The sequence below is a fragment of the Balaenoptera borealis genome (genome assembly GCF_965194805.1).
Source record: "Balaenoptera borealis genome assembly, chromosome: 6".
Classification (NCBI taxonomy): Eukaryota; Metazoa; Chordata; class Mammalia; order Artiodactyla; family Balaenopteridae; genus Balaenoptera; species Balaenoptera borealis.
The window spans coordinates 117131125-117144247 of record NC_138863.1 but is presented as its reverse complement, the minus strand read 5'-3'; the positions used below and the strand labels follow the sequence as shown (position 1 = coordinate 117144247).

At 35.1% G+C, this 13123-nt stretch overlaps 1 protein-coding gene across 1 annotated transcript in view; it reads right to left on the bottom strand.

The window, feature by feature from the left end:
- Positions 1 to 13123, bottom strand: part of DPP10 (dipeptidyl peptidase like 10) — a 676003-nt gene that overhangs the window by 91613 nt on the left and 571267 nt on the right. The window contains exons 10-11 of the mRNA XM_082397857.1: positions 11607 to 11704; positions 23 to 146 (exon numbers count right to left, since the gene is read on the bottom strand). Of these exons, the coding sequence (XP_082253983.1) occupies positions 23 to 146; positions 11607 to 11704 (222 nt within the window). The remainder of the gene's footprint in view (positions 1 to 22; positions 147 to 11606; positions 11705 to 13123) is intronic.

Here is a 13123-nt window from a genome sequence, read left to right as displayed (position 1 = left end):
AAGGAAAGTAAATTATACTCACTCTACTACAAGCACCAGTAGTGGTCTCACAGACTGTGAGGATGGAGATGTTCTGAGGTCGATTTAACCATCTGACCACCGTCTTGGTATTGCTTACCCATTTAACCATAGTGATATAGTATTCTCTAGTTCAGAAACAAAATTAAAATTTACATTTAGAGCCAGAGAACGTGTACAGCACCAATAATATACACTTGTTATTTTACATGCAGAATAAATGAAACACTCACTATAAGGATGTCACATCATGTTAATCTCCATTTATATATATATACACATCTGCTTCTTCAAATATTGACATATATAAATACAAATATATGTGTGTGCGTATGTATGTAAACACATGCACATATACATATATACATAAATATACAGAAAATCTGAGAATAAATTTGAAAGTGAATGATTTCACAGAAGGAAAATTTTTGGAAAAAATAAAAATAATCAAGATAATAGACATTTATAAATAATTTGCTATTTTCTATCTATCAGTACAGTGTTAACATATGTGCAAAATAAGAAAAAAATTTCTAAGCTATATTCTATTTCACTTTTTCAAAAATTCATTCAACAATCAATTAAAAGGCAAATCTTATTATTGATTTAATACTTATTTCTTATGTATGACTTCCATGTTATCTCACTTTATCCACAGGACTTGAGCCACAGAGCCATGAACGGTTTGCTTTGGTCTTTTTCCATTACAGGACAATGGAAATATAATCTTATTCATAATATTTTTTACAATATTATTTTTTTAATCTTATTTATTTGAAAAAGTTTAAAACAAAGAAGGAATCAAATTAAAGAATATGAAGGGTTACTGAACTCTTGGTAAAGTGAGGATGCTAATTAGTGGAGCCTATAATGTCCTCACAATGGTTGTAGATTGGGAAAGCTTATATTTTTCCTTTATAGATTCTATGTCTGGAAATTTACATAATATATCACAAATCCCCCCAACCCACACATAACAAAATGCAATCATTAATACTGATTCAATTTATGATAAAAAGAAAAAAAAATTTCCAACAAAATTGCCCAGTTTCAAAATAGATGAGATGATTTACAAATGGTTTGAAAAATGCCATCCATGAATATTGTCTTAAAATGAATGCATCAGGTTTTTAAGTGACTTTGAAAAAAATCACCTATGAAAGTAAAACCTTGTAATACAAATCACCTCTCCTTAGACACACTGAGTTAGACATTCAGCTACCTGAATCTCACATTTCTAACATTATTGAGTAGTTAGTGCTTCCTCTCGAAAACTGGTTAGCCCATCAAAGTAAAGATGTCAGAAGGACAAGCATAACTTGTCATACAGTGATACCTGCCATATCTTCTTCAATAATCTCTTCAAGCTATCCAGCACCTTTCACAACTAGCTGAGTACCACTTGAAAACTGCCTAGAAACTCAGTGAAATCATAAAATAAAGTTACCTAAATAAAGTTAACAAGGCAACTTTGAATCAAATATGCTACTGGTTTAGGATTAATCTTCGGCCAAATCAATGGGCCTTGTGATTCTTTAAAGATCTATATGTCTTGTTCACTTTCACTGCGCTTTGTTTAAACTGATTTATTTTGCATGCATTACCATATTGGGCAGTGTGAATATTAAAAAGGGGAATATATAGGCATTAACTTCTAAGAAATTTACCTAGAAGATTTAGCATGGAGAAAAATGATAGTGGATACTATAATTAATCAGGAAAAAAGTGCTGAATTGTGATAATATATATTTCTGAGTAATTGGCATAAATGTTGTGCAAAATTGAAGTAAAAAATAATTTGATTGTTGTAAACAACTGACCAAAGACTGCAAAATCAAGGTGGCAATATTTATTGAAAAATCTGGAGAGAACTGACATATAGAAGAATTTCAAACCTGATCAAAAATTTGTCTCATTTAGCTAAAGTGACTAATATTATATTTTGTGCCAAATGAGAAGAATTAATATGAATGGTTTTTAAAATAAATAACAAGAGGAACAACAAACAAAATTTAAATATTAATTTTGAGTGTTTTCCTTTCAAAGTAGCCCTCAGGTGAAATGTTTTAAGAACATCTTTGTAATGTCTTCCCAGACATTGACACATTATATTAACTACATAAGATGAAAAATCTTGATTTAAAAGAAAATTCATACTTAAAAAACATTAAAATTCAACTGGTGCAAATCTAGTCAATAAATGGTTTTTAAAGAGAACACTAAGTTAGGTATAAAATTAAGTTAAAAATTGTTTACAGTCAAGACACATAATAATCAAACTATCAAACATTAAAGAAAAAATATTAAAAGAAGCAAGGGAAAAGCAACAAAAAACATACAAGGGAATCACCAAAAGGTTAACAGCTGACCTTTCAGCAGAAACTCTGCAAGCCAGAAGGGAGTGGCAGGAAATATTTAAAGTGATGGAAGGGAAAGACCTACAACCAAGATTACTCTACCCAGCAAAGATCTCATTCATATTCGACAGAGAAATTAAAACCTTTAGAGACAAGCAAAATCTAAGAGAATTCAGCTCTACCAAACCAGCTATACAACAAATGCTAAAGGAACTCCTCTAAGTGGGAAACACAAGAGAAGAAAAGGACCTACAAAAACAAACCCAAAACAATTAAGAAAATGGTCATAGGAACATACATATTGATAATTACCTTAAACGTGAATGGATTAAATGCTCCAACCAAAAGACACAGGCTTGCTGAATGGATACAAAAACAAGACCCATCTATATGCTGTCTACAAGAGACCCACTTCAGACCTACGGACACATACAGACTGAAAGTGAGGGGATGGAAAAAGATATTCCATGCAAATGGAAATCAAAAGAAAGCTGGAGTAGCAATACTCATATCAGATAAGATAGACTTTAAAATAAAGAATGTTACAAGAGACAAGGAAGGATACTGCATAACGATCAAGGGATCAATCAAAGAAGAAGATATAACAATTATAAATATATACGCACCCAACATAGGAGCACCTCAATACATAAGGCAACTGCTAACAGCTCTAAAAGAAGAAATCAACAGTAACACAATAATAGTTGGGGACGTTAACACCTCACTTACATCAATGGACAGATCATCCAGACAGAAAATTAATAAGGAAACACAAGCTTTAAATGACACAATAGACTAGATAGATTTAATTGATATTTATAGGACATTCCATCCAAAAAGTGCAGATTACACCTTCTTCTCAAGTGTGCATGGAACATTCTCCAGGATAGATCACATCTTGGATCACAAATGAAGCCTCAGTAAATTTAAGAAAATAGAAATCATATCAAGCATCTTTTCTAACCACAACGCTATTAGATTAGAAATCAATTACAGGAAAAAAATGTAAAAAACACAAACATATGGAGGCTAAACACTACGTTACTAAATAACCAAGAGATCACTGAAGAAATCAAAGAGGAAATCAAAAAATACCTAGAGACAAATGAGAAAGAAAACATGATGATCCAAAACCTATGGGATGCAGCAAAAGCAGTTCTAATAGGAAAGTGTATAGCAATGCAATCCTACCTCAAGAAACAAGAAAAATCTCAAATAAACAATCTAACGTTACACCTAAAGGAACTAGAGAAAGAAGAACAAATAAAACCCAAAGTTAGCAGAAGGAAAGAAATCATAGAGATCAGAGCAGAAATAAATGAAATAGAAACAAAGAAAACAATAGCAAAGATCAATAAAACTAAAAGCTGGTTCTTTGAGAAGATAAACAAAATTGATAAACCATTAGCCAGACTCATCAAGAAAAAGAGGGAGAGGACTCAAATCAGTAAAATTAGAAATGAAACAGGAGAAGTTACAACACACACCGCAGAAATGCAAAGCATCCTAAGAGACTACTACAAGCAACTCTATGCCAATAAAATGGACAACCTGGAAGAAATGGACAAACGTTTAGAAAGGTATAACCTTCCAAGACTGAACCAGGAAGAAATAGAAAATTTGAACAGACCAATCACAAGTAATGAAATTGAAACTGTGATTAAAAATCTTCCAACAAACAAAGCCCAGGACCAGATGGCTTCACAGGTGAATTCTATCAATCATTTAGAGAAGAGCTAACACCCATCCTTCTCAAACTCTTCCAAAAAATTGCAAAGGAAGGAACACTCCCAAACTCATTCTATGAGGCCACCATCACCCTGATACCAAAACCAGACAACGATACTACAAAAAGAGAAAATTACAGACCAATATCACTGATGAATATAGATGCAAAAATCCTCAACAAAATACTAGCAAACAGAATCCAACAACACATTAAAAGGATCATACACCATGATCAAGTGGGATGTATCCCAGGGATGCAAGGATTCTCCAATATATGCAAATCAATCAATGTGATACACCATATTAAGGAATTGAAGAATAAAAACCATATGATCATCTCAATAGTTGCAGAAAAAGCTTTTGACAAAATTCAACACCGATTTATGATAAAAACTCTTCAGAAAGTGGTCTTAGAGGGAACCTACCTCAACATAATAAAGGCCATATACGACAAATGCACAGCAAACATCATTCTCAATGGTGAAAAACTGAAAGCACTTCCTCTAAGATCAGGAACAAGACAAGGATGTCCACTCTCACCACTATTATTAAACAGTTTTGGAAGTCCTAGCCACGGCAATCAGAGAAGAAAAAGAAATAAAAGGAATACAAATTGGAAAAGAAGAAGTAAAACTGTCACTGTTTGCAGATGACATGATACTATACATGGAGAATCCTATAGATGCCACCAGAAAACTACTAGAGTTAATCAGTGAATTTGTTAAAGTTGCTGGATACAAAATTAATGCACAGAAATCTCTTGCATTCCTATACACTAATGATGAAAAATCTGAAAGAGAAATTAAGGAAACACTCCCATTTACCACTGCAACAAAAAGAATAAAATACCTAGGAATAAACCTACCTAGGGAGACAAAAGACTTGTAGGCAGAAAACTATAAGACACTGATGAAAGAAATTAAAGATGATACCAGTAGATGGAGAGATATACCATGTTCTTGGATTGGGAGAATCAATATTGTGGAAATGACTATACTACCCAAAGCAATCTACAGTTTCAATGCAATCCCTATCAAATTACCAATGGCATTTTTGACAGAACTAGAACAGAAAATCTTAAAATTTGTATGGAGACACAAAAGACCCCGAATAGCCAAAGCAGTGTTGAGGGAAAAAAACAGAGCTGGAAGAATCAGACTCCCTGACTTCAGACTGTACTACAAAGCTACAGTAATCAAGACAATATGGTACTGGCACAAAAACAGAAATATAGATCAATGCAACAAGATAGAAAGCCCAGAGATAAACCCACGCACCTATGGTCAACTAATCTATGATAAAGGAGCTAAGGATATACAATGGAGAAAAGACAGTCTCTTCAATAAGTGGGGCTGGGAAAACTGGACAGCTACATGTAAAAGAATGAAATTAGAACACTCCCTAACACCATAAACAAAAATAAATTCAAAATGGATTAGAGACCTAAATGTAAGACCAGACACTATAAAACTCTTAGAGGAAAACATAGGAAGAACACTCTTTGACATAAATCACAGCAAGATCTTTTTTGATCCACCTCCTAGAGTAATGACAATAAAAACAAAAATAAACAAATGGGACCTAATGAAACTTAAAAGCTTTTGCACAGCAAAGGAAACCATAAACAAGACCAAAAGACAACCCTCAGAATGGGAGAAAATATTTGCAAACGTATCAGTGGACAAAGGATTAATCTCCAAAATATATATAAACAGCTCATGCAGCTCAATATTAAAAAAACAAACACCCCAATCCAAAAATGGGCAGAAGACCTAAATAGACATTTCTCCAAAGAAGACATACAGATGGCCAAGAAGCACATGAAAAGCTGCTCAACGTCACTAATTATTAGAGAAATGCAAATCAAAAGCACACTGAGGTATCACCTCACACCAGTTAGAATGGGCATCATCAGAAAAGTCTACAAACAACAAATGCTGGAGAGGGTGTGGAGAACAGGGAACACTCTTGCACTGTTGGTGGGAATGTAGATTGATACAGCCACTATGGAGAACAGTATGGAGGTTCCTTAAAAAACTAAAAATAGAATTACCATACGACCCAGCAATCCCAGTACTGGGCATATACCCAGAGAAAAACGTAATTCAAAAAGACACATGCACCCCAATATTCATTGCAGCACTACTAACAATAGCCAGGTCATGGAAGCAACCTAAATGCCCATCGACAGATGAATGGATAAAGAAGAAGCGGTACATATATACAATGGAATATTACTCAGCCATAAAAAGGAATGAAATTGGGTCATTTGTAGAGACGTGGATGTATCTAGAGACTGTCATACAAAGTGAAGTAAGTCAGAAAGAGAAAAACAAATATCGTTTATTAACACATATATGTGGAACCTAGAAAAATGGTACAGATGAATCGGTTTGCAGGGCAGAAAGTGAGACACAGATGTAGAGAACAAACGTATGGACACCAAGGGGGGAAAGCAGTGGGGGGGTGGGGCGGTGGTGTGATGAATTGGGCGATTGGGATAGACATGTATACAATGATGTGTATAAAATGTATGACTAATAAGAACCTGCTGTATAAAAAAATAAATAAAATAAAGTTCAAAATTTCAAAAAAAAAAGAAAAACAAACAAAAATTATTTATAGTCATACCACTTACATTTCTCTTTGATTAAATAATATGATTTTGTGTGTTTGTACATAAAGTATCTTATGTTCATAAGCAAAATTTAGTCTTATGTGAGATATCTTAGTACATATATTCATAAGGATGAGAGATCTCCCCAAAATAGAACTTGTAAAGTCCACTGGGGTAATTTCCAACCATTGAGGTTTCCATAATAAAGTGTTGGAAATATCCAAAATGAAAGATAAGTAGAACTTGGCATGTAAGAAGGGAGAAAAGATATTTACTAACTAAATTACATCCTGTATTCTTTCTTTGTTCCAAGGTCCTAGGTGCACATCTCCTTATGATTTATAATGACTTGTTCAGTTTGCTTATAAGTATTCAGGGTTCCTCTGAATGAGGAAATAAGGAAGTGCCCTTACCTGAAAATGCCACACTCTTTGGCCTGCCTGCTGCAGATGTGGCTGTCCTCCTGGAACTCCATCTCATGAACACATTAGCTCTGGTGTCCCATGACCAGTGGCCAGCGAAAGTGTCCCTTCCTTATAACTGGCTTTCCTGCTTGTTCCTAGTCTCCATGGCTCTGGATTACCCAGGAAGTCCTCGAGGATCTGGTCCTCTTGAGCCACAGAGACAGAGACAAGCGGGTTAGAGGGATTGCACTCAAGTCAAGAAAGACTTTCTATTAGCTGGGTGGTCTGGCACAAGAGATCTAATTGTTCACAAGGGTATGTGGAATGGAGGCAATAGCATCTCCAGCAGACAGGTAGATTAGCAGTCACACCTGTGTTTTCACTGGCTTCCTGTCCAATCACTGCTCTTTTTGTTCACAACAGTCTTTGTGCACATATGGTTACTCTGAGCTCACTCTCTTCCAGATAACCCAAGATCTCTGCCCACAAGTGTATTGTGATGACATTCATGACCAACTCATAGCTCATGTCCTCCAAAGACCTCTGTTAATATCCATGCTTTACTTGTAAGAAGGGTCACTTTCATCAACACAGATAAATTTATTAATTAGATTTTATTGGAAGGTATGGACATTCACTGGCAGAATAAGAGACGCAGACTAGACATACTTCAATTACATAGGAAGAAAACCCATGGCAGTTCAAGCCCAGAATGACAGGGGCAATATGACAGTATCATATCAATGAAACAGGATGAGAACAATGTGTCACAAAGGGTGGATGACTAAAGAAAGATTTCTGGTAAGTAAAATGTCAAAGGCAGAGAGTGAGGAGAACCTAAAGACAAACCACTGTCTTTATTCTTCAGCCTGGAGATGAATGAACACAGGAGATAACCACTTCTCCAAAACAATGTGACAAGTCCCTAAATCTGCATGATTCATTATTATAAAAATATTTCCTCTAAAAGTTAACTATGTATTTTTAAGTTCATACTTAAATTCTCCAATAAAGGTACATAGGCTTGCAATACCTATGGGAATACTGTCACTAATAAATATGGGAAAATTGCTGTTAATACTGGTACCAACAAACTATTTAATTTGTATATTTATATAGCTAACATTTTCAAAAAAGAAAAAGAATTTGTGTTAGCTTAGAATGATTTAAGAATACTGTGGTAAATAAAATTAGGAAGACAGATAAAGGAAAATAAGTTACAGGGGATACCCAGGTGTCACCAAGGGTAAACTCCATGTCCAAAATATGCTGATGCAAACAGTTGAAACATGATTCGTTACACAATCTACAATGCACTTGAGAAAAATATCGCAGGTTTTCAGGAAAAGTACAAGTATTACTTAGGTAAACCATAGATGCGTGTGCATGTGTGTGTGTGGAGAAAGAGAGAGAGACAGAGAGATTGAAAGACACACACCACACACACACAAAGGCAGAGAGAAAGAGACAGGGACAGAAACAGAACTAGAAACAGAGACAGAACACTTTTCACATGGCTTCAGAGAAATTATTGTGTGTTCTTCTGGACATCTCCAACACATCCCTAAAGTAATAAGAATGATAAATTTTCAGGCAAATATTATCCTTAAATCATGTCTGTTGAATATTCCCCATTTGCCAGATCTATTCTCGAATTTGCCCCTTACCACTCACCCCCACGGTCTCCAGAGGCTGGCCTCTACAACGAGGCTCCCTAGCCCAAGAGAGACTTCTGGAGGAACTCAAAGCTTTAGAGGAGACAGTTCAGAGTGTTTATTGCCAGGACCCACTCCCTATTAGGGCCCGGTTTGGCAATGACTTAATTGTTCTACCTGTGGACAGGTCCTGTTGGTCCATTCTGTTCTTCAGTTACAAGCCTCTTCAGGTTTCCTAAGTGAGCCTGCCCTTGCTCCTTCAGTCCTGGGGCAGTAAAAGCTTTCTGCTATTGCAGACTCTGTGTTGCTTTCCCATCCCTTGTGAGTTTCCTTTTAATCCCATGCATATCTTTGTTAATAGTCCCTTAATTAACTGCACTTCAATTACCCCTCTTGAGTGTTTTTAATTTCCAGGACCCTGACCAATAAATTATGGAAAATGTTATGCTCTTTTAGATCTCAAATGTCTATCTAACTAGGGAGGGCACAATAGTTTTCTAGCAAATTTCCATATGGCTAAAGTACTAAGTGTTAAATATTATAGATATTGATAATCCTAAAACAAAATCAAGGAAAAGTATGAGTTTAGTTTCCATTTGATCTGCAGATAAATGCAGCACTGTTTGATTTGCACCATGGATAGCTCTATTTTGTTCACGTTTGTGTGTTTGTAGGCCCAACAAAGTAATACCGGTGCTCAGAGAGGTTAAATGCAGATGATAGGAAATTGGACTAAAGCTTTCACCAGGAACAAATGAGCAAGGAAACATAAAAACTGAATATTCCTGGGGAATATTGAAGAAAACATTCTGAAGTAAATTTTGGTCTTGAGTTTTCCAACAAAAAGAGTAAATCATACACTTTGGTGCACCAAAAGTGCCAGAAGTGCCAATTGTGGTTTCACATGCCACAACCGGCACTTACATAACTACGAGGCAGAAAAAGGAAACATGTTACATACATTGTGCAGATAAGGTATTACATGACTCTCCCAAATGTAGACCAAGTTCATTGCTAAACCAGCATACCTGAATTACAGTTAAGAACTTTTTCTTCACAGGATTCTTCCTCATTCTTAGAGGGATCTAGTATACTGTTCTATGTACTGGATTTCCAACATCTAAAGATATGTGATATCTTTTCGCAATGGGTGACTAATTTGATCACATTGTACCTCAAATATTAAACAGATATATGCTTAACTAATACTCTAATAATGACAATTGATTCTGTCTTTATGAATCTTTGTATTTGATGACACTGCTATGTCCTACCTGGTGAACTCATTAGAAAGACTCTTAGGTAACAGCATCAAGGTCAGGAATCACTACCTTCTATTAGAAAGAAACCTGGATATTATAAAATTGACTTCCATTTCAAAGATTTAAAAACCTGATAAAAATGAGAAATTATTATTTTAAGATTAGGGTATTCAGGCTTAGAGAGAGGTATAGTGACTTATCCAAGGTCACACAATAAAGTGGTAATAGAGATGTGACTCAAACACTCCAGGTTAGTGCTCTTTATTGTTAATTCAGAGCACTGAACAAACCAGAGAAAAAGATAAGCCTTAAGGATCACATAAAATATTAATAATTTTCATAATTGCTTCATTTGTGTCCAAATGTTTCATGACTGGTAAACCAAGCTCAGAAGTAGAAGTTTCAACTGATTTAGTCAACTGTACTGTATTCTATATGTCAATTTTAATGATCCTGTAAGATCTTTCATCACAACCTAGATGAAATGCTCTATAACTTGAAACAGGCTTTACTTCACTTTCTACCTCTGCTACCAACTAATCTTAAGCATACTTTTTCTTTGGGCCCCATCTTTTCCATCAATAATAGGAACAGTTTATATTAGATCATTAATGGGGGCCTTTCCAGTGTAAGCATTCCATATATTTTTAATAACTTTTCAAGTAGGAAAAATTTCTACATGCTAAAGGTTGCACTATCTGTGAAAATCCCAAATATGATGAAATTTTCCCAAATATGTCAATGGAACACTGAATGGAATTTCTACTTGAATCAGTCACCCTGTGATTATTTTTGATGTCATCAAAACAAACTCTAAGCTTAGCCTTATACCATTCCATATAGTATAAAACTATTTTCCTAAATCAGCTGCCTATTCCATCTCCAGGACTGCTGTAAATTTTCACAGGATTAAAATATTTGAAAGAATCACCTTTGAAGTCTGAGACCACTCTGGATTTCACAATCCACATGGTCATTTGATTAGTTGTTCAAATATTGGAAATTTTGCTAATATTAAAATTATGTTTCTGACCCATAAAATGTGTTTCTTTTCTCCCCACTCAGACTTAAATAAGCAGGATTCTTATGCAGGATATTTCAAAACAAAATCTCATTAAATTTCTCTGCGTGGAAAACAAAGCTAGGGAATCATTGATTGGCAAGTTACAGGGTAAAAGTTGGAAAATTACACACATTTTAGGAAGATTATACTCTTTGAAAGAGGACCATTTAAAAACATTGAGTGACTATTTTCAGGAAGAAAATTCAGTGGAAAATTATCCTTTGTCCCCATCTCTCTGTCACATCTCCTGCCAAAGAGCTAATTCTTGGTATTAGTATATTTAGTCATTTTGTGGTGCTGGTAATGACCTCAAAACTCTAAATGCTTCCTGGGAACAACAAGAGATCCAGAATGAGTTCATTCCTGCACTAATGGACACAACCTCAGTTTTATTTTCAAGTGAATTTGTTGAGCTGATCACATCTCTCTCTAAATTGCAACAAAATGATAATTGGAGTTGAAAGATCTATCTTCTGGTAAAAGTGAAATTGAAATTACATACCTTGATTTAAAGTTATCAGGTGGCATGAGTTCCAAAGTATGAGTTGGTCCATATAGGTTTACAACATATAATTTGATTGTCGGGTTCACTTGACCTGCCTTTGAGAAAATGAAAGTTGCAATGCAAATACATTATTAGAATATATTGAGAAAGAAAGAAAATGCATTTTTTAATAGATCTTTATTGGAGAATAATTGCTTCACAATACTGTGTTAGTTTCTGTTGTACAACAAAGTGAATCAGCCATATGCATACATATATCCCCCATCCCCTCCCTCTTGCACCCCCTCCTATCCCACCCCTCTAGGTCATGGCAAAGCACCGAGCTAATCTCACTGTGCTATGCTGCTGCTTCCCACTAGCTATTTTACATTTGGTAGTGTATATATGTCCATGCCACTCTCACTTTGTCCCAGCTTCCCTCCCCCACCCCTGACACCGTGTCCTCAAGTCCATTCTCTGTCTACGTCTTTATTCCTGCCCTGCCACTGGTTCATCAGTACCAATTTTTTTTTTTTTACATTCTATATATATGAGTAAGTCAGAAAGAGAAAAGAAAATGCATTTTGATTCTTTTACAATTTTGTGTTAGAATGGGGAAAAAAGTTTAATTTCTCTGAAGTAGAAATGATTTTAAATTCAACAACTTGATTGCTTTCAATTGTTTTTGTAGATTGCTGCTTCTCTAGCATTTTAGTCAGACAATTAAAGGTGACAGAAAATCATGATGACTTTACTCATTAGGCAATGCTGTGTGTTCTTCCCCTAGAATGACACCAGAAGGGCTGGCTTTACAAAACAACTAGTAGATAAAGCAGCTGCTCACACTATAGGATACGAAAAGCAAAGGAAAGAAAGCTTGGCTAATTTAAAAAAAAAAAAAAAAAAGAAGAACAAGAAAGAAAAAGAAAACCTACCCAATCCCACTGCCACGTGTTTAAAATTCCACAATACCTAATTTCTTCCATGCATTAATCATCATAGGTTTTCTTTTAAATTATAATGAATACTAAATGAGGTATAAATGTCCCTTGGGATGTGGGCCATGGAGCAGAATGCCCTCACTGTGTACCTGGCATGAAGACTAGAAAGACAGTGGTAAGAAAATGTAATTTGAGTTTATTAAATCAAAATTTATGAAATAATAACTAGGCTGTATAGCAGTTTGTATGCTTCTGGCTCCTACTATGTGTTAAAGCATCACATGAATTATCTTATTATATGTTCCTACTACAGTCCTAAGACCTATTTATAACCATTTTCCAGATGAAAATGGAGAAGCTTAGCAAATTGTGCAGGGTGAAACATCCAGCAACTGAGGGAGCTAGTATTTAACCCCAGGATGCTCTTAACTGCTCTAGATTTGCTTCCGTTCATTCCTAGGCAATGGCCTTCAAAGTTTTTCTAAATACACTGTGAACTCTTAGGGAGCAGAAATGGGAACTTACGCCAATATAGCTCAAGCAGGTAGGATGAATGAATGAAAGAATGTTTATGTGAATAAACATTCACATAAA